At 38.9% G+C, this 24327-nt stretch overlaps 1 protein-coding gene across 1 annotated transcript in view; it reads left to right on the top strand.

Annotated features, from left to right (window-relative positions):
* The window catches only part of GABRA2 (gamma-aminobutyric acid type A receptor alpha2 subunit), a 116360-nt gene extending 109016 nt beyond the window's left edge, over positions 1-7344 (top strand). The window contains exon 10 of the mRNA XM_019553427.1: positions 3603-7344. Coding sequence (XP_019408972.1) covers positions 3603-3911 — 309 coding nt within the window. The 3' untranslated portion in view covers positions 3912-7344. The remainder of the gene's footprint in view (positions 1-3602) is intronic.
* The last annotated feature ends 16983 nt before the right edge of the window (positions 7345-24327 follow it).

Raw genomic sequence — 24327 nt, 5'->3', positions numbered from 1 at the left:
TGAAGGCTGAGAGAGGTGAGGAAGCTGCAGAAGAAAAGTTTGAAGCTAGCAGAGGTTGGTTCATGAGGTTTAAGGAAAGAAGCCGTCTCCATAGCATAAAAGTGCAAGGTGAAGCAGCAGGTGCTGATGTAGAAGCTGCAGCAAGTTATCCAGAAGATCTAGCTAAGATAATTGATGAAGGTGGCTACACTAAACAACAGATTTTCAAGAAGAGTCAGTGGATTCAGCAAACTTCTTTGTTGTCTTATTTTAAGAAATTGCCACAGCCACCCCAGCCTTCAGCAACCACCACTCTGATCAGTCAGCAGCCATCAACATTGAGGCAAGACCCTCCACTAGCAAAAAGATTACGACTCGCTGAAGGCTCAGATGATGGTTAGCATTTTTTAGCAATAAAATATTTTTTAATTAAGGTATGTACATTGTTTTTGTAGACATAATGCTATTGCACACTTAATAGACTACAGTATAGTGTAAACATAACTTTTATATGCACTGGGAAACCAAAAAATTCGTGTGACTCATTTTATTGCGATATTCGCTTTATTACGGTGGTCTGGAACCGAACCCGCAATATCTCCGAGGTATACCTGTATTTGAAAATGGCTCAGAACACCAAAAGCTTATCCCTACTTGCTTGTTGGCAGCAGACTTTAAAATTAAATGTAAACTGAGATCAGACAAAATATTGGAGTATGGATGCTTCTTCATATAAATAAGATATATTGATGTCTTAAGTGCACAGACACAAAGAGACTGCTGAGACTTTCCTGAAAAAAACATCATCCTGAAGTTTTAATTCATTGAACAGGTATAGTACACATAGCAGAACTGCAGAATCAGGAGTCTAGGAATAACTTCTGCATGTCAAACAAAATAAGCATTTCTGACTGGCACATTGGCACTATAATATAATGATGTAAGAAGACCTTAAGAAGTCTCCGATCATCCTTCAGCTGTTTGTCTAAATAAACGTAACAGTGTTGTGGCATGATTTTAAAAGTGGCAGCTGCTTAACAGCTTTAGCATGCCTTCCCTGGGAAGAAGACTATACAAGCCACATTCTAGTATTCTGGCATCAACAGCACATCTACTTTAGACTGTCATTCTTCATATGAAAACCCCTTTCCTTATCATGAATTGGTTGATATTTTCTTCATTTATTTCCTGCAAATCTAAAATGTCCAGTTCTGTTTCCTGTTGTAGTAAGTACTACACAATGTGCTCCTTCTCTCAGTATTGGTACTTTACTGCTTTTGAACTATCCATTCTGAAAATAATCTGCTTTTTTTTCAAAGTCAATTACATATGGTTAGTTGAAAACAATAAGTCTTTTAAGAAATCATATAAGTATGATCAATCCAATAACTCTCTTTCTGAATATTTGAAATTTAGTCATTGTAATTGGAACAAAATTAGCTTTTCCATACCAGAGTGTTTATAATATTGAGGTATTTATTTTCATATTCTGTTATCTTTTTATCTTCTGATATTTCAAAGCTAAAGTTTCAATATTCCCAAGAGGACTACAGTATTAAAATCACACTTATTGTCATAAAGGAAGGGATTTTGTAGGTTGGCTAGTATGCCCCTCTCCTCTTTATTTTATACTTTTTTTCCCCCTGACTTTTTATGTCCATCAATTAGCAGCTAAAGAGCAGTTCATCAGGGCAACAAGAAATGACTGTGTTCACATTCCACTGAAGTTCTTATTTAACCCTGAAGTAGGCATTGGAAATTTTGTATCTCCCAAGAAATATATCCCTGTTGTTATTCTGATTCACAGCCCTGCATTACATGCTCTTCCCCTCAAACTCCAAGTTGTACGGATGGTCCTGATAACTAGGAAATCCCCGCAGATCTTTAGTAAAGGGAGTTGGGGGAACTAACTGTCTTTCAACCTGAAGTCAGGGGATCTAACCACCAAGGGTACAGACAGAAATGTAGCTCCCTGCTGTACCTGAGAATGCTTTGCAGGAAGCTTTCTGAGTTACAATGATCCCTGGGACCAAACAGAAGTTCACTGTTGGTTCCAGGGGGAAAGAGAATATAGCTGCTGGCTGTGAGCCTGCAGCCAGTTTCCACGAGCAATCGCCCTGCGAGGCTGCAAAGTTTTCAAAATGGGAAATGCAATGAGGGTTCAGATATTTGGCTGATCAGCCATTTTTGAAGCTGTCTGCAATCTTGCACTTGTTTAGTCATGGCTATAGACTGCTTTCTGTGGCCAGTTTGGGTAAAAATTGTCACTTCTATCTGTGCCACAATTGAAATGAAACTCCTGCAAAGAGAATTTCACAAAATCTTCCCCCCCCCCCAAAAAAAAAACAACAAACAAACCAAAACAGTGGTCACTTATGAACCTCCTAGAATGAGACATCTCTCTGATCATAATGCTGTTTCATCCTATTCTTTGCAGAGATATGTGAATTAAAACTTTTAAGTTTTATCTATTCCCCTACAGTGTTTTCAAACTAAACAGTGCATTATTTTGTTAGCACATGTGAAATGGAGTTAACTGAAAAGAATGGAAATCAGGCTTTTTAAAATCATGAACCCAGCTGAGTGAATGCAAAGGTACACAAACAACAGAAACAGGGAAAACAGAAATGGTGATTACACATTTTAAAACATGCTTTCTTATATAATTCACAGGTAGATCCTCCAGGGAACAGGAGGAGTGGAAAAGTTTTGTGGACCATGCATGCATGTATAACTTCTAGTCCACATTTTGTGCATATAATAGTACAAGAGAGCTAATCTATACCTCAACTCCATGCAGCTTTGGAATAAACTGGGAAAAGAAAAAGGTTTGGGAGTGGGAATGGCTACTGGCAGTCCTTATTGCCTTCAGATGTGAAGCAGGGATAAGATAATGCATACTTGAGGCAGTGATTATAAAGGGCAGCAGTACTGACAATCCTCAGGTATGCACCTTCTTCTAGTGCCGGATCTTAATGTGTTCAAACAAATGCACAGATCTATATTTTGTTTTGCATTTTAATGTCCAATCTGTCATTAACGGTCCCATCAAATGGACTGTTTTAGAATGGTCCCCTCGATTTACTAAAACAAGGACTGTATAATGGGTCAGAGTAAGATTGTATTTGTCACTCCTACCTTTTATTCTGGGTTGCCATTTTGTGTTGCTGAGGCACTTCCAATTCCTGTTGGCCTTTTGCCATTTGTTACAGCCATACTTTTACCATTGAGTCAAAAGTAAAGATTGCAGTGCTTTTCAGAGGCCAGCTCTGTCAACCTGGATAGTAGCTGTTGTTCTAAGATTTCAGACCTGCAAAGATTTCCACAGTACACAAACCCTTATTTCCTGAAGAGTCTCTTTGACTTCAGTGGAACTTCAGATGATATAAGAGACTCTGTTTACAGACCCTTGCATAGGATTGGCATGTGAAACAATACCTTCTCTCAGAGAGTAAGGGTTCCTCCGCTACATACTGCTTTCTCATTATAGTACATGGTGATTCTTATTTTACCATCTTATTGTTTGTTTTATGTTTTGTTTTAATTTTTGGTGTGACTTACTGAAACTGGTATGCCAAGTGTATGATGCAATAAATATTTAATTTCATGCTGTCTTCTGATAGAAAAAAGAAAAAGCATCTGTCATTAAGAAAAATAATGCCTATGCAGTGGCCGTTGCCAATTATGCTCCAAATATTACCAAGGACTCGGTTCTACCAACAATCTCCAAGAGTGCTACAACTGCAGAACCCAACAAGGGAAAACCAGAAGCCAAGCCACAGGAAGCAAAGAAAACATTCAACAGTGTTAGCAAAATTGACAGAATGTCCAGAATAGTGTTTCCAGTCTTATTTGGTACTTTTAACCTAGTGTACTGGGCTACATATTTAAATAGAGAACCTGTCCTACTTGGCTTTGCCCCATCAACCTAAAAGCCAAATTGCACTGGGGGTGTATAGCATCATTATAATCAGATAGGTTGGTTTCCTATGTACAGTACGACTAATAACTGCTAATCTGTGAACCAATATGTACAGAGTGTATATAGATAGCTTATCTGTGTATCTCCAAAGGAGGCACACTGTTTATTCATGGGATTTGTAAACAGATAGCACCCATGGCAAATATAGCCAGCTCTTTAAAAGTTATACCCAGGGGAGTTCTCTTAACCCAGGTTTCAGATATACAGAAGTATAACCCCCCACCCCCACAAGGAAATGAAAATATGGTCCTGCAGAATTATTTAGGAACAATATTTTTTTAATTTAAAGTTTAAAATATTTTTCTATAAAATAACTGATAATTTAATGGAAGAACCTATCATTTAAAAAAGTGATTTTTTTAAAAAGATAATTATTTCATATAATAGCGGTGCCCATGTACATATATAGAGTGGTGAGCTCTTGCTGTTCTCTTGTTCACAACCATTCTGAATACTGTTTTTGCTTTAAAATTGAGTAAAGTTTAGTAGAATACTAAGGATACTAGTTCTTTAGTTATAGACCTTTGAAATTATTAAAGAATGATTTAAACTCATGTTAATGAGCATATGTTGTTTAGCATCAATCAGTGTCTACTAGAAAATATTTTGGTTTTCTTTTCAAAATTTTTTCAAGTCGCTCAGCTCATTTTCCTGTTCATCATGGTCAGGAAAGTCTGTTTGCTTGTTTGTTAGTTTTAATTATGTTTATGTTACACTCATAAATATTGGTAATGAACACTCCAGAATGATTCAGGGTTAAGTATATCAGAAATAAAAGATGCTTTTTTTTCTGCTTAGTAATAGAGTCAAATCTGCCTTAAATGGCTTCCTTATATCTGCCTACAGAAGCCATTATTTTCAGAGGAAACAACAGTTCATGATTTTAGTCCGAGAAGTTGTCCTAAGGGGCCAGATGTATTGCCGCTTTTGTAAATTGCAACTTTACATTTCACTGACATAACTTTACAATTTGTATACTAAAAATGGTTTTGCTAAGATTTGAATTTTTAATATGCATTTATGCATCGTCAGTAATTGTCAGCAATTTCATATATGCAAAAATAGCAAAATCGGAGCTGCCATTTGCAATTTTATAGGACTATTTAATACCTATCAGTAAAATTACTTTTTTTCTGAATCTTTGCAGATGTTCTTTATGCCCCTAAAGGCCTGGTAAATCATAATATAAAATAATCGTGTACTGTATCTAGATTTTAATATACTTGGCCAATCAAAAATATTTTGATTCACATATACATTAGCAGTTATTAGTTGACCTTTTAAAAGCGATGCACCCTTATGATGGTGTGTTTATAGTAGAAACATATGTAGTCGTATAGTGTCATTTATTGCAGTTTTGTACAGTACTTGAGTATAGTGCATAAAATAGGTATGTTCAGAGTTTAACAAAGTTGTACAAATATTTCTAAAAATGAATAAAAGACTTATCTTAATACATGGAAACAATGAAAAAATCTGACATTGCTTTTATTTTCTGTTTTATTTTCTTTGGTTTTTTATGTGAATCTATTTTGTGCTTTGCATGATAGTATAGATGCCAAGGTCACAAATGCATTTTATTAGTAGAATTTAAAGTAAAGACAGACCTGAACAATAATTAAAATATATCTATATTCCCTAACACATAAAGGGGAGCAACACTAATGAAATGTGTATTCCCTTAATTCCTCCAATCAAATTATCCTTATTCATCAACATTATTTGAAAAATGAGCACTTTACTTGAAACATTCAAATAGAAATATTCTTATTTTCATATATATTTATATATAAATGTAGATCTTCCATGTATTGAAGAGATGTGTGCAATAGTCTGATAAAGTGTATGAGGTTTGAAGGCAAGCAATAAAAAGTTTTTTTTTTTTCATGATATATACATTTTTAAAACGTTTTATTTGTAAAGTATAAATGATCCCTTTAATGTCATACTGTCCAGGTATAAATAAATATATAAATATGTATATATGTAAAATATTTGTAAATATTGGTCCTGTAGAAAAATCCCTTCACTTTTAGCTCTGTTTTTGGCAAAGGGCTCTGACTGTATACTTATAGGAGGCCCATGCTTATCTGTTCTTGGACTCTGACGAGGTTGATTACTGTTTTCCTGTATCTTATGGCTCTGTCATGCATCCTGATGAGAGCTCTTCATTGCTATTAATTTCAACAAGAGTTAAGGGCTCAGAACTTTCCAGGATTGGGCTGTTAAAGAGTAAGGTCTGTATGCTACCCATGACTACAATCCCAGATAGCTTAGCTTTTCACACTTAAGCAAAGTTTAGGTGTGTTGTTAACTGTTTGAATACAGTGAAGTCAGAAAGCAGCCATCCCTTCAGCAATGTAACTGAAAGTGAATTTGTTCATGTCAAGGTGGAGAACTGCATCCTTTTAACAGAATAGAGACCATGCTAAAAGTGTCTGACTTGCGTACTCAAGCAAGTCACTTCTGTCCTCTGAAAAATAACATGCATACGTGATAGCTGTACATTAAATACACAAACCATTTACTTAAACTTGTGCAAAGGCTCTGATTCTTTTTCCACGTAAGTCCATGGGAGCTTGGAGAGCGAGGCTCAAGCTCAAACAGGAATTAATGTTACAGGAACAACAACCTAATTCACAGAAAAAAACCCCTCCTTCTAAACCCCGGGTAAATCCTATAAACAGCAGACATAAATCACTCACAAAAAATACAGAAAAATAAATTGCTTATAATCACATAAATATGCCTTCAGATATCTGTGTGTACTACGTACTCATGTCAGCCAGCGAGATCTTTAAAGGACATATATGACGAGCTCAAAGTTTCAACTTGTCTGTCTATAATCCATTTAGGCATTTAGAATCAAACTGGAATGCCTGAAAATTAGATTCCTAAATCCATATTTAAGTGTTTTCACAGGTGTTGCACAACTGGGAATTCTGGTCAATCAATAGGCTTCCTGGATACTAATTGCTTTCAAACATCAAACTGCTTGTATTTTAACAAACTTTATTGTGGATTTAAGAACATAAAATTGAGTCTTACTCCCTAACTTCTGTTGTTTCCTAGTTACCTCTCCTCCCTATCCTAGGGTTATGCAACCAAGTTCCCTGGCAAAGCATTAATTACATAATCTTAAAAAAAAGACATTAATTTCACCTTAAAAAAATAATGTAATGTAAGATTGTGGGAACACTGGACTGGAATCAACATGATTTCAAGCCAGGAGTTTGCTTTCTTATATAGGACTGTATCATGTACTCCTGAATTCATACTGCCAGAGAATAGCAGTCAACTATGGCTGCATCTACATCAGACCCTGACTGCACAGTAGCTTGTAATTACTGAGCAGTAGTGTCATGTGACAGGATGCATATAACAAGCTACTGCACAGTAGTAGTAGTAATGAGCTACTTCACAGTCAGCATCACCTAAAAGCTGTTTGGCAATACTATTGCACAGTAACTCCAGTTACTGTGCAGTCATTTAGGACTTGTTTATACTTATACAAGTACTAAATGGCTGGGTAGTAAGAACTGCACAGTCAGTATCTCGTGTAGACATGAAGAGCAATTTGGAAATAGGGGTAAGGAAACCTAAGGATTACTGGGTTTATCAGCAGTGACACCCTCTTTCATATGGATATGTTCTAAAATGTTGGCTTCCAAAATTCTTGATATTTTCAAAGTGTGAAAATAATATCTTTTTATGTATGACTTTAATTAAAAACCACTCCTGAGCCACTGTCTCATTTTCCTGTTCTCGTGACCTTCCACAGCTGTTTTCCTTTTTTGTTTTTTTCTCTTATTCAAATTGGCTACCATCACCTTCCATTATGTTTATGGTCAGAAATTACAGAATGCCTTTATGAAAATTGGTTTCTTTATGGACTCCATGTAGTTTGGAAAATGGGTCAAAACTATGAGGGATTGAGTTAGATCAGGGTGGCTAATATGTAGCATGCATGCCACAAGGGGCACTATCAGCCTCTATGTGTGGCACATGGCAGATTTGGCAGGGAATACAGGGAAGGAAGCATAAAGCAGAGCAGACGGAGAACACAGGGTAGGGAGCAGAAAGCAGATTAGGCCAGGGAAGGAGTCAGTGTCATTTGGGATTGGTCCAGGGTTAATTTGTGGCACACCTGCCAAAAGTTTGGCCTCCATTTGGAGTAAATAGTCTGGAAACTAAATTGCAGGCAGGAGCAACCGAAGGAGACTAAGGAATAATTAGAGAGGGGAGGACTATGGAAAAACAGAGGGAAAATGTGAGAGCAATTGAACATAGGGGTTAGTAGGAGACTGGGAGCATGAAAAGACTGAGAGGAAGAGCAAACTGAGTAAATTGGAGAAGAGTAATTGGAAATATGTGGGGAGGTAAGAATGGAACGACTGCTCCATTACTTCAGAACTAAGATGATAGTCAGTGGAGTATTCATGTAAACAGCCAGTGGGGGAAGGTACACACACATGTGTGTGTGGGTGTTTAAGTTTGAATTTAGAGCTTATAATTAGGACACATGAATTCTACAGAGATAGTATTCTGTTGACGGTTCAAATGCAAGCCAAAACCAATATTTTTAAAATCTCCCGAGTTTTTGTAATCCAGTTCATAAGTTTGAAATGCATAGGTTGGCCATGTCACTAACCAGTTCAGAAAAAAAAATCTACTTAATATTGGACTTTTTTCTGCCTCTGCAACTCCTGAAAAGAAAAGACCATTTCAAAAGTGAAATAGAATCCTCCTAATTTCCCCTGTATTTTCCTCAGCTTTTGACATTTTGCCCCTATGCAAAGGATCAGCACAGGTTTGTCAAACCACTTTAGGAGCCTTAAATGAACGGTCACTAGTGCATGGGTCTTTTATTGGCCCTTTGCAGAGTAGTGAGTTTCATTTCTTGAAGGGAAAAAAAATCTATTCATCTGCACTTTTAGATAATGCACTCCCACCTAAAATGCTCATGTAAAAAGGAATTTCATGTCTAGAGATGACATTTGGATTAAAATGATATAATGGGTAAATATGTGGTGCACACTTCCATAGTTTAGATAAGCAGAGCACTGTGGTACGAGGCAAGATACAAGTAGGAAAAAATATCAAATGGGCATTAAAGGCAGAGCCAAGAAAGTTATTCAATTCTTCCTTCAAAAACTAGTAGGATAAATATGAAAACATATAAACAAGTCTAAATACAGTCCATCATTTTTGCAACAGTACAATTTGATGACCCGCACACACAACTCTACATTTTTGTTTACAAAAAGACTTTTTGTCAATGCAAACTAATTAGTCAGATAAAGTTTCAAAAAATATCAATAAATATGGTTCCTAATAATAGAACGTATGTGCTGAAAAGTGGAGTGCATTGTTTTCCCCACAAGCCAATGCATCTTCTCTTGGGACAGTATTCTCAATATAATTGTAAGCATCATTTTACATTACTTCTGATTATTATATAAATTTCCCTTGCAACTAAAAACCTTAACAATTGGAAAACATTATTTAATATTCTAAATTGGGATTTTTATTTAGGTTCATAAGGATTTGGAACAATCTATGAGACAGTTGGTGTATCATCCAGTTCACTGTTTCATAGCTAAAGTTGCAGAGGTCAAACAATAACAGGCTTTATTTTAGGAATGGCTAGTGTGTACCTTTCTAAGTATAATTACATATACAATTCATTTGTTTTAATTTTGTCTTTCACTTTCTTTTTAGATGCCCCCTTTAAAGCAGCTTAGATCCCATTTTTTGCCCTCAGGACTACTTGGATAGAGCTTTGTACTGAAGTGGTTCTCAGTGTGGGAATGGGCCTTTACTTGACACGTGCTTGGACTTTGAGGGCCTTATCTTGTTCACACTGAGAAAACTCCCATTGATCTTAGCTGAAAGTGAGTAGTCTCTCAAGAACCAGTCCCTGCAGCACTGGAATCCATGGGAGGCCAGGCAGGTCCTCTGTAGGAGAGAGCTACTCAATTCTTTAGTTTTTCATGCTGAGAAAATGAGCCCTTCAATAGAAAAAGGAAACACGTTTGAAATTGGGCCTTGATCACCTTTGGTTCCCCCAATACTACCTTGATGTAGATTTCAGAGTACTGTGAGTGTGTCATGCATTATAAGCAGGTAATAACACCTGCAGAATGGAATTTGAAATGCATTTTAAAATATGCAAGGTTATTTATGCCCTTTTCCTAGTGCTAATGTCTACATATGCGGACATATACATATGTTTTAATGTGTAATGATTTATCACTTAAGCTCTGCTTTGAAATGTTATCTGCTTATGTTACATAACTTTCTGAATTCTTCACACTACCAACTGACCTGGAGCTCATATCTATGCATTATAAGGACTCAGAGATTTCACTAACTGATTTTGGAACCTAATGATGAAGGGAGATGAGCTTCAATGGGCTTTCTGACCATATTTCTTTTCTGGTATCGCATATATATTTTAGGCTTTTCGAGAGTGATACATATATAGAGTGGGCCAAGATTTTGTTTTAATCCACTGCTTTTGATAATTAATTATTAAATGTTCATTTTGGCTGCATTTTTCAGTTACAAGCCTATTGTATCTCAGCTTCAGCACCAAATGCAACTTAATACTTTACATCTATTTATTATAATAGATTTGTACAATACACACACACACACCATCAGTCAAACAGCTGCTAAACAAAAAACCCAAATACGTCACTTTATTAAAAATGGTTTGAAGGCACTTTAACCAAAGCAATTACACTAAATATTGATGCACTTGCTTTTAACAAGTAAAATTAGAAAACAAACAAGAGCTGTGATTCAGAGAGAATTGATTACTAGCAATTTTTCAAACAAACTGGAATCAGCATACTTAGCAAGCTGACTTGAATGTGTCACCTGGGCTTGAAAATGTATGAGAGCTTGAAAATAGATGCTTAATGTATATTGCCAAGTAATAGGGAATAATAAGAATGGAGCTGATGCATTAAAAATAGTCACAAATTAATATAAACCACATGCACAATAAGAAATTGCATGATAAATGTTAGTATACTTAATCTTGAACATCAACATCATATAAAAACTTCTGGGTGACAATTCACTTATTTAGTAGGTTTCATAGATACAAAAAAATAAAATAAAGGGATGATAATATTCTGTAATTTGTGACCTTGTTTTAATTGGAAAGAGTAGTTACTTTTTTAAAAGTGTAAACAAAATAACTTGACCTATGTTTGAATGTGTCACTTTGCTTGCTGTAAAAGAATATTTATTAACCACATGCAAAATATTGCTTAACATTATCTTTTTGTACTTCTTATTAAAAGTTAATTTAAATATACTGTACCTTGTTCTGTTGTTTTTATCTTTACAATTTAACAAAATAACTTTTGGATACTGTTCATGATTTTTTCCCCTGATGTTGAAAGCACTGCAGCTCCTACAAAGGTCCTTGTTAGAGTTTATAGCAACACGTTTGTGTTTATATAATGTATATTATAATATATAGTGTAATAATATATAATATTACTATGTATGAATATACAATATACTTATATAATCTATAAAACACATTTTATATATATAATGTGCATTTGTAAACTTTATAATTTAATTCAACTTTTAAAAAAAGGATATAAAACCTCATAAAACCAATCACCAACAGGGCAGTATCAGGAAGAAACCCCCAGGCAGTCATCTTATTTTATAAATTAAATGGGTGGTTTAGTGTACCCTCTTCAGGAGTGCATGTTTGGCTACTCTTAGATATCAAATGCCAGCCAAAGCAGTGCATTGTTGTGATTTGATATTGCAATGTCATTGTGTTCTCTGACCCCTGCTGTTTGCACATGTACTTCTTTCCCAACCCATTCTTTTCCCTTTATTGCATCTCCCTAGTGCAATACATCCAAGTGCGGTGGGCATGGGGAGACAGGCAGAACCTTTACTTCTGGCAGTTGATTGAGTTATGAGACCCTTCAGGCCCTAGTGTTATAGCCAAAATGCAGCTAGTGCACAAGATAACAAATATAACTAAAGTACCTTGAGCTTCAGAGTTTTCAGTAGGATGGACTCTAAATGTCGAAGAAGCTGTCCCTTTCTTTTGCCTCTCTGATTGCAATCTACTGAGTTAAACAGTACTTCTCAAGGACACTGAAGACAACTGTGCCTAAAATGAAACTTGCGATGCAAGGAACTAGACCTATCTATATAAAAAGAGAAATTGGCAACCTATGGGCCTCTATGCCAAATCTGGCCTGACAAGCAATTTTATACAACACACAAAGCCGGGACATCAGTAGCAATTTGGCAGCAGGGGAAGCAGCAGAAATTTGGCTCTGAGGGAAATGGCTGGGTTGAGGGGGAAGGAAGGACACCTGGGGCAGAAGTCACAGCTCACCTTTGGACCAAGCTTTGTTAATTTCGCCTGCCATTCCAAAAAGGTTGCCATCTTCCAAGTGCTCTCAGAAGTCAGCTGCATCTTCATTAACTAGGAAATGTCTTTTCAAGCTAAAGAGCTCTTGAAACCCTTGTCAGCAGTTATAATACTCACTTGCAAAGAAATCAAATGATTTATTGGGTCACTGAATGCAATAATTTTAGCAAATGCAGGCAGAACTACTCTTCCCTGTGGCCCTTATTCTCCTGTCAGGCAACACAGAGTATCTCCAGATATCTATATCAATATGAATGGCATAAAAGCAGGTGTTGTGAACCTGGAATGTTATTTTAAGAAAACTGAGCTATTTATCTGATTATTTTTGTCAAAGTTATCACTTGTATCATGTGAAGGGGGTTGTGCTGTCACTGAATGCACAGGGTACACAACTTCTTGTATGGAAATTGGTATATGACATGGTGCATATTTTTATTAAAATTTTACTTTTCATTTTAAACCATTTTTTTGTGGAGGCTGGGAAGGCAAGGCTTTGTTTGGTGAGGTTGTGCTTTATCCACAGGTGTTAATTATCTGGAAGCCTACATGACATTTACAGAATCAAGAAATAATTATAGGAGAAAAAGGAAACAAACCATTTTTTTACTTGCCCCAAAGCATTTAAAACATTTTGAGCAGTTGTCCTTTTCATTTGTGGTGGATGTGAGTATAGCTAACATTGAATATGAATATTCATAACATCTGAAATATTAAAAACAATTCTGGCTTCAATTTCTTTGCAAATCTTTTGAGACCCTGGTGTAAAATATTAAAGAAGAAGGCATTCAATGTCTCTTTCATTTTTCAAAGGCTAACATCATCTCTTGCTAATGTTGTATAGCAGCAATAAGTGAAAAGGATGCTTCTGAATATTACTGAGGACAGCTTTTGTTTAGTAAATTGCTACAGATTTTTTATTAGAGTTGATGAAAGAATTTAAATATCACTATTCCAAAATGTCCAGAATTAAAAAAAGCTTCCATTTTTCAGTGACACCTGCTTTTACAACACCTGCTATTATGTTCTAATTTTGATCACTTTGCCTGGCTAACATATTTAACAATTTCTTTGCCTCCATTTTTCTGAGTAGGGACCTGGTCATCCCCCACACTGGGACCCTCATAGACCCCGTAGGAGGCACACCCAAGCCTAGGGTCAGTGAGGGACTGGACATATTTAAATCAGCAGGTTCTGACAATCCCCACCCCAGAGTGCTGAGGGAACTAGCAGAAGTCATTGCAGGACCTCTGGCACAGCTTTACAAGCTCTTGTGGTGCTCTGGTGATGTGCTGGAGGACTGGAAAAGGGCCAATGTGGTTCCTAGTTTCAAAAAAGGGAGGAAGGAGGACCCAGGAAACTATAGGCCCATTAGTCTTACCTCAGTCCTGGGGAAGCTTTTTGAGAAAATTATCCTGGCACATGTCCACAAGGGGCCAGCAGGGGAGACTATGCTTAGGGGCAACCAATACGGGTTCCTTAGAGGCAGGTCCTGTCATACCAACCTGTTGGCCTTCTATGACCAGGTCACCAAATCCCTGGATGCGGGTGTCGTGGTGCATATAGTCTTTCTAGACTTCAGGAAGGCCTTTGACATGGTCTTTCACCCCATTTTCATTAGAAACTAGGAGACTGTGGTGTCAATGCCTACACAGTCAGATGGGTCACTAACTGGCTGGAGGGCCACACCCAGAGAATGGTGGTGGGTGGGTCTTGTTCAGCCCAGAGGGATGTGGGCAGTGGGGTTCCCCAGGGCTTCATCCTCAGGCCCGCACTGTTCAACATCATCAGTGACTTGGACAAAGGGGTAAAATGCACCCTGTTCAAATTTGTAGATGGTACTAAAATGTGGGGATAAGTGGGCACGCTAAAAGGGAGGAATAGGCTGCAATCAGACCTAGACAGGTTACAGGGGTGGGCAGATGAGAACAGGATGGGATTCAACACTGACAAGTGCAAGATACTGCACCTGGGCAGAAAGAACCCGCAGCAGACCTACACACAGGGGAACTCCCTTCTTGTCAGTGCAGAGGCAGAGAAGGATCTTGGAGTCATGATTGAGGCCAAGATGAACATGGGCCAACAGTGTGGTGATGCAGTCATGAAAGCTAACCACACCTTGTCCACAGATGCGTCTCAAACAGGTCCAAGGAGATGATTCTCTCCCACTATGAGACACTGGTTAGACCGCAGCTGGAGTACTGCATCCAGTTCTAGGCGCCGCACTTCAGGAGGGATGTGGACAGCATGGAGAGGGTCCAGAGGAGGGCCACTCGCACGATTAGGGGGCAGCAGGGCAGGCCTTATGAGGAGAGGATAAGGGACTTGAACCTGTTCAGCCTCCACAAGAGAAGGCTGAGGGGGGATCTAGTGGCCTGTTACAAACTAGTCAGAGGGGGCCAACAGGCATTGGGAGGTTCTTGTTCCCCCGAGCACTCCCAGGAGTGACAAGAAATAACGGTCACAAGCTGGCAGAGGGTAGATTCAGGCTAGACATCAGAAGGCACTACTTCACGGTCAGGGCAGCTAGGATCTGGAACCAACTTCCAAGAGAAGTGGTGCTGGCTTCTACCCTGGGGGTCTTTAAAAGGAGGCTGGATGAACACCTGGCCAGGGTCATTTGACCCCAGTACTCTTTCCTGCCATGGCAGGGGGCCGAACTTGATGCTTAGGTCCCTTCGAACCCTACCAACTATGAAACTATGAAATTTCCACAACCAAACTTTTTGGGTGAATTGTCTTTTAATCGACTTTTCCTCTGTTCACTATGGCCATATCAGTGTTGAGTGCACTGACATAAGGATTTTGGGAAAGACTAATAAATGAGTTGTAGTTCACACTCAATCTCCAGGTGCAGGAAAACCAGAATTCATCTGCTTATATTGGACTCTACATAATAACCCACACACAACCAATTTAAAGAAATACATATCCTAATGACCAAGGGTTCTAGAGGTTGCTAGCCTACTAATTTCAGGAAGGTATTGTGAGCATTTTGCAATTATTAACAAAACACTAATTACTTAATCAGAAACCTGCCATGCATTATCTTTGTTTTTTGGATAGGTGAACAAGGGAAGAGAGTTTAATGACTAAAATCAGTCAAAGTTGGAATCAGAAGGAAGGGTTAGTGTGGCAGACCGTATTATCCTTGAATTCAAACTGTAAAGGTCTATAAGGCTTATCCTGGAGAACAAGAAAAGTCAGATCTGCAGATCAATCTAAAGGCCAAGTTGTCCAATGAACAGAAAAGGCAACTCAGCTGCAGGTACTTTGCTTGGAGGGATTTTGTGGTGGCTTGAAGACTAGCTGTGGTAACTATTGTAGCACCTGCTCTACATATATCTATAAATTGCACTTTCTTACTTACACAAAAACCCAACAACAAATGGCAAGTTCATGGACAGGTGTTTGTGGGACTAGAACTTGCTCAAACATATGCTGTTGTGTATGGTGCAAATTGATGCTAGGATGCTTACAGTTACTCACAGTGGGCATATTTTGAGTTTGTCGGATTGCTTCATTATACCCTGGGGATTTTTTTTTTTTAAAGTATAATGAACTTTCTTCTCCTAGCCTATGAGATTGGTCTACTAAAAAAAAACATCAGTTAGACTCTGAATGCTATGGCTCAGATCCAGCAAATGTGAATGTAAGTAACTTTATTCACATTAGTGCTTTCATTAAATTACTGCAAGAAATTATCTGTTTAAATATATTTCAGTAAGACTGTATAGCATTAGGGCTGCGCAAAATTTTGCCGGCTGTTTTGACACTGTTTCAACTCATTTTGAGCTCAAAACAGCGAAATCTAAATGAAGGGCTTCAAAACAGTCTAAAAACAAAAAAAGGCTAGTGGAAATGTTTTGAAAGTTTTTAAATGTTTCAAAGCAGCAAGCAGCCAGGTGGTGGGAGACAGGGGAGAACCAGAGCTGCATGCCCAGTGGCTCCAGGCTCAGCCAGGCAGGGAGCACAGCCTTGGCTCTCTCTGCCTCCTATGGCTGAGGTGGGAAGCTGATCACAGTGCAGGGAAAGGAAACTGGGCCCCAGCTTAGCTCCCCTCCCCAGCACTGCAATTGGCTTGGAGAAGGGAACTGAGTTGGATTGCTCAGTTTCCCTCCCCAGCCCAGCTGGGCTGAGTTTTCCGCCCCAGCCCGACCATCCCAACCCCAGGGCTGAGTTCCCAATCCCAGCTCAACCCCAGCCCGACTCAGCTGGACTGCATTCCTTTCCACAGCCTAGAGACAGTTTGACTTAAATGGTTCATCTTTGGGAAACATTAGTAACTTCTATGTATATTACTGTGTTAATAATGAAGACTGAAGATGATGATGTACATGTCAGTATTGCTGTTTCAATGCCAATGGCCAACATTAGAAAAGGGGTGGGGGGGAAGTATGATTAAGAAACCATACCTGAATGGAGTCTCACTCTTAGTATCTCAAATAGGTAATCATGGTTTGTGAGTAAAGCTTGGACAAATACCACTACTCTTTTTTTTTCCATATTAAATTTTCATATTTAAAAATCACGCTTTCCATCTGATTTGTTTCTATTGATTTAATTTCTAAGGGAGCAAAGTAAATCATTCCCACAAACCTTGATATCTAGTTCTAGGGTTGTTGACACTTGGTTTCTTTTAAAACGTCTTAATTTTTTTACCTGGAGAAGTACCAGTTACTCAAATATTCTTATATTGAATTAAGTTTTTTCAGGTAATGGTTGTCATGATCTATAAACATGGTTTTTATTTTCTGTCTGCTCTATTCTGTAAAACAGCTATCAACACCTCCTTTCTCCAGCCCAACTGCTGGGGATTGCTTTCTAGACTTTCACCAATCTTCTATATCTGAATTGGCACTTCTAGTTTTCAATAATTAAATTCTCCAATCCTGATTCAAGTTGAATTGCCCCTTTCTCTGCAAGTAATCCTATTGATTGATATATAGAGTGTCTCAAAATAAATATAGTTATTGCATATACAGAGACATATTGATGGAACCACAGTCAACTGTACCCATCCATCATACAGATAAGTGGGGGGAAAGTGCATCTGTTGTTAGCTGTTGAAAGCCAGTGTTGAAAAAGTATTCAAAATTAGGAATTGTTGATGTTTATGCTGCCATTCCACTGATACACACACATGTTCACAGCTATAATGAGTGCCAGGATGTCAATGGTGACACCTCTAGTAATGTAAATCCTATGTTATACTTCTTCCTTTCTAAGGAGGCAAGAATCAACACTATCAATCAATATGTCTCCATTTCTGACAAAAAGTAGGTGTCAGCTGTCTTGAGGGGTTGTTGGTTATAGCTGTGTTGGTCTAAGGACATAAGCACCAAACCTCTCTAACCTCATCACCAGAAGCAAACTCCCTGTAACCAAAACCACAGCAAATGGATCCAGACCATGCCAGGACAAAAAATGCACAACCTACCAACACATCACCACCACTCCCATAATAGCCACACACCACAACAGCACTATCACCATTCCTGGATCTTATATTACATTTCTGGAGGTGCAGGGGTATCTCATCCAGTGCACCAAATGCCCTGATGGAAAATATCTAGAAGAAATCAAACAAGAACTGTGCCAGAATGAACGCACACCAAAATCCATCAAAGACAAAAACATGTAATTACCTGTGGGTGCACACTTCTCACAAGACAATCACTCCCTCTCTGACCTCTCAGTCCTAATCCTTAAAGGGATCTGATGAAACATCTTTCATAGATAGACACGCCTACGAACTTCACTTCATAAATCTACTGGATACAAAAAAGCATGGACTTAATATAGACATTGGTTTTATGACATATTACAACCTGCCTGACATTTGAATCACCAGGTACCTGCCTGAACTTACCATTTATACATTTTTCCCCCATGTTCCTCTGCTCCCCTCCTTCTCTATCCATTGTCTTTCTAACTTCCACCTATTTCCTTTTTTACAGACTGCCTCTTTTCTACCTTGGAGAACTCAATACCACAACAGTGTCCTATACTTACCTTTTGCATTCCTTCAACAATTATTTCCCCCCTCTTTCCTCCCTCCCCTTCTTTCTCTATCCATTGTTTTCCAAACTTCCACCTATTTACATTTTCACTGGCCTCCTGTCACACTTGTAGCTTCTTTTCTAGCTTGGAGATCTCAGAACAACAGCAGAGACTCCTAATGCCTGAGAAAGGGTGCTTGCACCTGAAAGCTTGCAAAGAACCTTTTTCCAATTACTCAGTTGGTCTAATAAAAGACATCACATCACCCAAAGAACCTTGCCTGAACTGGTTTTTGAGAGTCTTTTATTTAAAATCCAATTTAAAAAATAAATGGAGGGCTGAATTCACCTAAAGAGTGGACATGGATATCATTGTATATCAGAACTGCTTACAAAAATTATTAGTGTTTTGTTTTGCTTTCATTTTCTACCAGGCCTGCTTTGTACATTAACCCGGAGGAGGAGGAGGAAGAGGAGAAGGAAGAAGAGAAGTAGGCAAACATGAAGTTATATACTACATTGTAATGCACAGACACAGGACACTATAAATAGTTTGCATTTCTTAGCTCTTGTTTATGTTGCAGCTTCAAGCAATCAGTGTTCTTTTAATATAGTTTTTATATGCAATTTCCTAATTTGTATTTAAGAAAAAGTATGTGCAAGTGTAACAATTGTCACAACATCTGTCATCAGTTAGGCTTTTACCCTGATTTTTCTGTATGGACTTTTACTGCTTGAATTACAAAATGAGCAGCAGGAAAACACAAAGATGATCAGAGAAGTTATTTTATCCCTGTTGAATTTCAAAGGCCTTCAAGCAATAGAGTTACTGGAGCTTCTCAGAAAAGAGATAGCAACAAACCTATATAGTGAAGTGTTAGTCTACAAGGGCAGTAGTGGTAACCTTAACTTCATATAAACTCTGAGATTATGTTCCAAAAATGTTTTTCATTACTAAGTTTAAATCAGACTTTCTTTCAAGAGCAAGGCACTGGCCAATGTAAGTAATAAGAGCAGGACTTAGTTAGTTGTAAATGTTTTATTTTATTTCTGTATAACTGCCGTGCGGCACTCTCACATTTATGTAACCTTGAAGTTTTGGCTTCTAATCAAAATGAAAGCTTTGTACTTTTCCACGCTTGTATTAAGCTACACATGCACATTTTGTAAGTTTCGTTTCTTATCTGTAAGTGTCATTTCTGCAGAAATGAAACTTATGTAGAAAATCTGCCTAGTAACTATTATGTAAAAGAAACTATCCTATCCCTGTATGCTTAGCTTATATCATAGTTAGTGTCACAGAGGCAGTCCAACCAACATCTATAAAAGAGGCAAAGAGGCAGGAAGTAGCAGAGACGACTAGACGACCCTTCAGGCCTGATCACCCTGTAGCCGGTCTTCAGCTCTCCGTCTGGGCGTATCCCAGCGAAAACCAAGGCCTCGAAAATCCAACAATCGACAGCGATTCACCATGTTACAGTTTTGTATCTACCATCCCGTTTATGAGCTGTTGACCTAGGACTAACTAGTGGGCAGCCGCACCCATCATTAGACTAGTTCCAGTGGTAGAAAGCAAGGGCTTACTAGTGAACTCTGTGGGCCAACAGACCCCCTTTGTATCCAGCATACTGTAACTGAAGAAACATCGGAGACTCCACCTCTCGACTGCCTCTCTTCATAGCTTAGACAGCATATCTACGCTTTCTATACTTATATTTACTGCAACTTCGTTCCAGCCGGCCTCCCCTCTTATTCGTAAGAGGGTGAGGCCAGGTGAGTGAATAAAACAAATTTTTACTTTACCTTATATTTACTCTGTAATAACTTCTATTACTAATATGCCGTCTCAATGAGCTGTTGACCAGTTCTGGGACTTAAGGAGTCGGCAGCCGCACCCATCATTGAACTAGTTCCAGTGGTGGAAAGCAAGGGCTTGCTCCGGAACCCCGTGAACCAACAGACACCCTACAAACTTATTATAGAAAACTAACAACTTACTCTAAGTCGTCTACTTGCGTCAACTCAGCAAACCTCGAAAGCAGTCACAAAGCTACCTCCAATCCTGCCCCACAAACCGCATGCTCGTCCGCTCCGTAAAGCCCGTGGCTCCCCAAGCGGTGCCAGAATCGCTAGCCTGACATTCCACCACATTAGTGATTTAATTTTTTGCAAGCATCTTTCTCACTGTTCTTGTTATGGTTCTTTTGAAATTATCACAGCTACTTAGTGTTAGGGCTTCTGCTATGCCAATAAGAAAGAACTGGCTTTTAGAGATGTAGTAGTAGATTTCAAGTCCTTTTACTCTACTTCACGTGTTCCAACAGGTTTGGAACATACTCTAAAATATTTTTCATGTGAGTAGTTAGTCACCTAGAATTAACAGAGCAGATTTTTCTGGAAAAAAATGTCCCGACTATTACAGTGGTATGCAGTGTAGAGGGAAAATGTATGGTGATTGCTTGTAGATGATAGGATCTACTTATTCCTAGTCAATATTGATTGCCACCCCAGGGGAACTAGAGAGACAAAGAGGAGGCAGGGCCAAGTCTTTATTCTCCCTTACCACCAACTCATGGTGCAGATTTGGAACATCACAGGTATTAAGTGGCACCTGATTTTAAAAAGTGTAGCAGGGTTTGCATTGCTTTGTGCCTATCCTTTTGCAGCTCTCAATGTGAGCTTCAACCCAAGAAGGTTTGTGCTAGGCACAGGAGTAAGCAGAGACAGACAGAGACTAGTTTATAAATTACAAATCTACCCTGCCTTCTATTTCATTTACATGTCAAGGAAGAATATTGGGATACCTTTTACTGTGGCCTGTGACTTAATTATCTATTACAGGCTGCTTATAGCTGTAAGAAAAAAAACAAAACAGAAACTGGCACTTTAATTTAAACTCTGTGTTCTGAGCCCAGTGCCTGCCCAGAAGATGCATTGCATTAGTTGGACCCAGTTTGGCCAATAACTACATAGATCCGGCACTTCAGTGGGGCTTCTTGGTTCTTTTATCTAATAGCGGATTCAATCAGCTATTAGATAAAAGCACCATAAAAGCCTTGCTGAAGTGCCCAATCTATACAGATGCTGGAGAGCAAGGTTGAACAAACGTGCTGCTGCTTCTGGAAAAACATGTTTTTGCCCTCTCCCTCCCCCATGTCTGTCAGCACCCACAGACTACCATAGCTAGTTTTATTTGGCATATTGGAACAGGTTACCCAGAGAGGGGTGAAATCTCCATCCTTGGAGGTTTTCAAGACCCAGCTAGGCAAAGCTTTGATTGGAATGATTTGGCTGGGGATGGTTCTGCTTTGAGGAGAGGGTTGGAGTAGATGACCTCCTGAAGTCCCTTCCAACCCTAATTTTCTGTGGTTGTTATGATTGTCTGATTAGAGTCCCTTCCATTTATTGTGAGATTTTAAGTCGTAAAAAGAAGTGGTTAGCCAAGTTAGCCTGAAGTCAGGGACAAGGCACAATGCTTAGAACCCATTGTGAATGTCAGAACTTTTAAAGCCGTGCTGGGTAGTCTGGCATTAGAGATGTAGTGACAGACTTCTCATGAGATGAGTAATTTAAATGGGCTTGTAGGCAGCCCAACAGTGAAGATCAGCTCCCAAGGTGCCCTTTAACAAGCCACAGGTTTAAATTAGTGTGATACAAGCTAGCCAGAAATATGCTCTACTTCAAATATGGAACATCTTTATGGCTAATATGCTATATTTATCACATAATAAATTGGCTGAACACATGGCACATTACACGCTAATTGCATAATGAATGTAACATCTGCCAGGGGGCTTAGACTGGTTCAGAGAGGCATGAGCTTTCTCAGGCAAAACCCTCAGATGCTGTGAAAGAACTTCCACATGCAGAAAGAAGGGGCTTTAAAAAAAGGGACAGGGGAGGGAGTTCTGCTGAAAGGCAAAAAGTGGGCTGATTAGATCAAAAAGGATGAATAAGGGAGTTAACAGATTTGAGGAACACTGTAGTTACCAGCTGGAGTAAGAAACTACCTAGTTTGAAAGGAGTTCTTAGCTCAGATGTCTGCTCAGCATAAGGCACAGGTGATGTGTTTGAGTGGCAGAGGGAGTGCAGGTGATGCACTAGGGGGCCAGGGGAGCACAGGCAACATGATAGAGAGGAGAGGGGCAGGGGGCCAGGGTGATGCAGTGGGGGGGGGTATGTGACCCGCAAGTTTTTTTGTACCCACAGCAGGCCATGGGGCTCAGGGCTACACCAGCTCTGCACAGGACCTGCCTCTGTGGCCTAGCAGGTGGAACTATGGCCCACCAAGGTGAGGCGCGATACCAGTGGTGGTGCAAAGTTGTGCCCTCTGCTACTGTTGGGTGAGCAGAGGGTGCCTTATCTTGGTGGCCAGGGTAGCACAGCACTCCCTCCTGCATCAGGTCTCAGCTGCTAGGTGGTAGAAGATCCAGCCTGGCTGTAGCCCCATGTCCTGCTGTGGACACAGAAATTTCAGAAAGCATTGGCTCTTCCACCCTCACTGCATCATCTGTGTCCCTCCTGCTTCCCAACACATCACCTGTGCCCACATCCCCCCCCTTCCTCACACAGACCCTGTTTCCCACACACTGGGGGTAGGGGCAGGCAGCTGGGAGCAGGGGGCATATGTCCCCTTCCCCTGCTCACTTAGACTTCCCTAGAGGGAGCTGTGGGAGCTTCTCTCCACTGTTGCTTGGCTGCTATATATATGTGCACCTGCACATGCAGGTGGTTCATCTCTCTTCCTGAGGTGGGACCAGGGCCCTTCTGCCCCATGTACTCAGTGACTATGATGCTTAGCATGCTGCTTGAAATATCATACCCCCAACATATTCCTTAAAAAAAATAATTCAGAAGTAATGGAAAGCATATGATCAAGGACATAATGGGGAAAGAAAAGAAGGGACTACAACACAAGAAAACTGGTGAAGATAACTACTTCAAAACATGAAGTAACATGAAAAAATTTTATTGGAAAAGAATTTGAAAACCACCCCATATTATTCTAATTGCTTGTTGTAAACAAGTTGTTTGGCAACCCTGTATATTAAGCCAGTATTGAAATATTTCAAGTAATTTTTCTGAAATAAAAACTTTCAGAAACTTTCTTTTCCCCCAACCTTTATTCTTGTCTCTTACAACCTACTTTTGAAAGTCCTAATATTTTGCATGTTTCTATGAGTTTCAGAAATGTAGCCTAGATGAAAGAATCATAGTTTATTGATATCATTTTAGACTAACTCAGTGATAGACATTTCTCTTGCTGCTTAAAAGATGATTTGATTTTATGACCAATTCAGTGAACTTTTAAATTAAAGTTTAAATTTACTACTTGACCATAAAAAAAAAATGTTGCAGGGAACTGACAACTAATTAATTGCCAGCCCCCCCAACCCCCCCCCCACAAAAAACCAAAAATCAAAACCAAAAGCAGTCCAAAAAACCCCAACAACACTTCAGTGTGGTGAACTAGTGATCCTATGGGCATTTTTCTATAATATCTAATTTATAGTACCTACATAAAAATAGCTTTACACATCTTGATGATCTCACTGGGTCAAAAAAATCATTATAGCCTTAACAAACAACTGACCTTCAGTAAACTGAATGTAAATAACTTAAAGTGTTATGTCTCTGATGTAGAATAACATACTATTAGTATCTTATGTATTTGGAAATAATTTAAAATCATTCCTAATAATTTAATGTTTAAAATCCATATAGCTAAACACTTCACTTACATGATACTGGACATGTAGAGATTTGCTTTATCAGTCTAACAGTAACACACAATCTTGGTTTAGGATAAACTTTATCTTGTTTGTAGGCATGGCCCTGAGCCTTGGATACTATGATCGGCAACCTTTCAAATGGTGCTGTGATTCAGAGACATGCCTCAGAGTCATTGTTGCTGATAGGCAGGCAAGGGATCAGGAAGATAT

The sequence above is a fragment of the Crocodylus porosus genome, unplaced genomic scaffold (genome assembly GCF_001723895.1).
Source record: "Crocodylus porosus isolate Cpor-Errol unplaced genomic scaffold, CroPor_comp1, whole genome shotgun sequence".
Taxonomy (NCBI): Eukaryota; Metazoa; Chordata; order Crocodylia; family Crocodylidae; genus Crocodylus; species Crocodylus porosus.
This window is presented reverse-complemented; position numbering and strand designations above follow the sequence as displayed.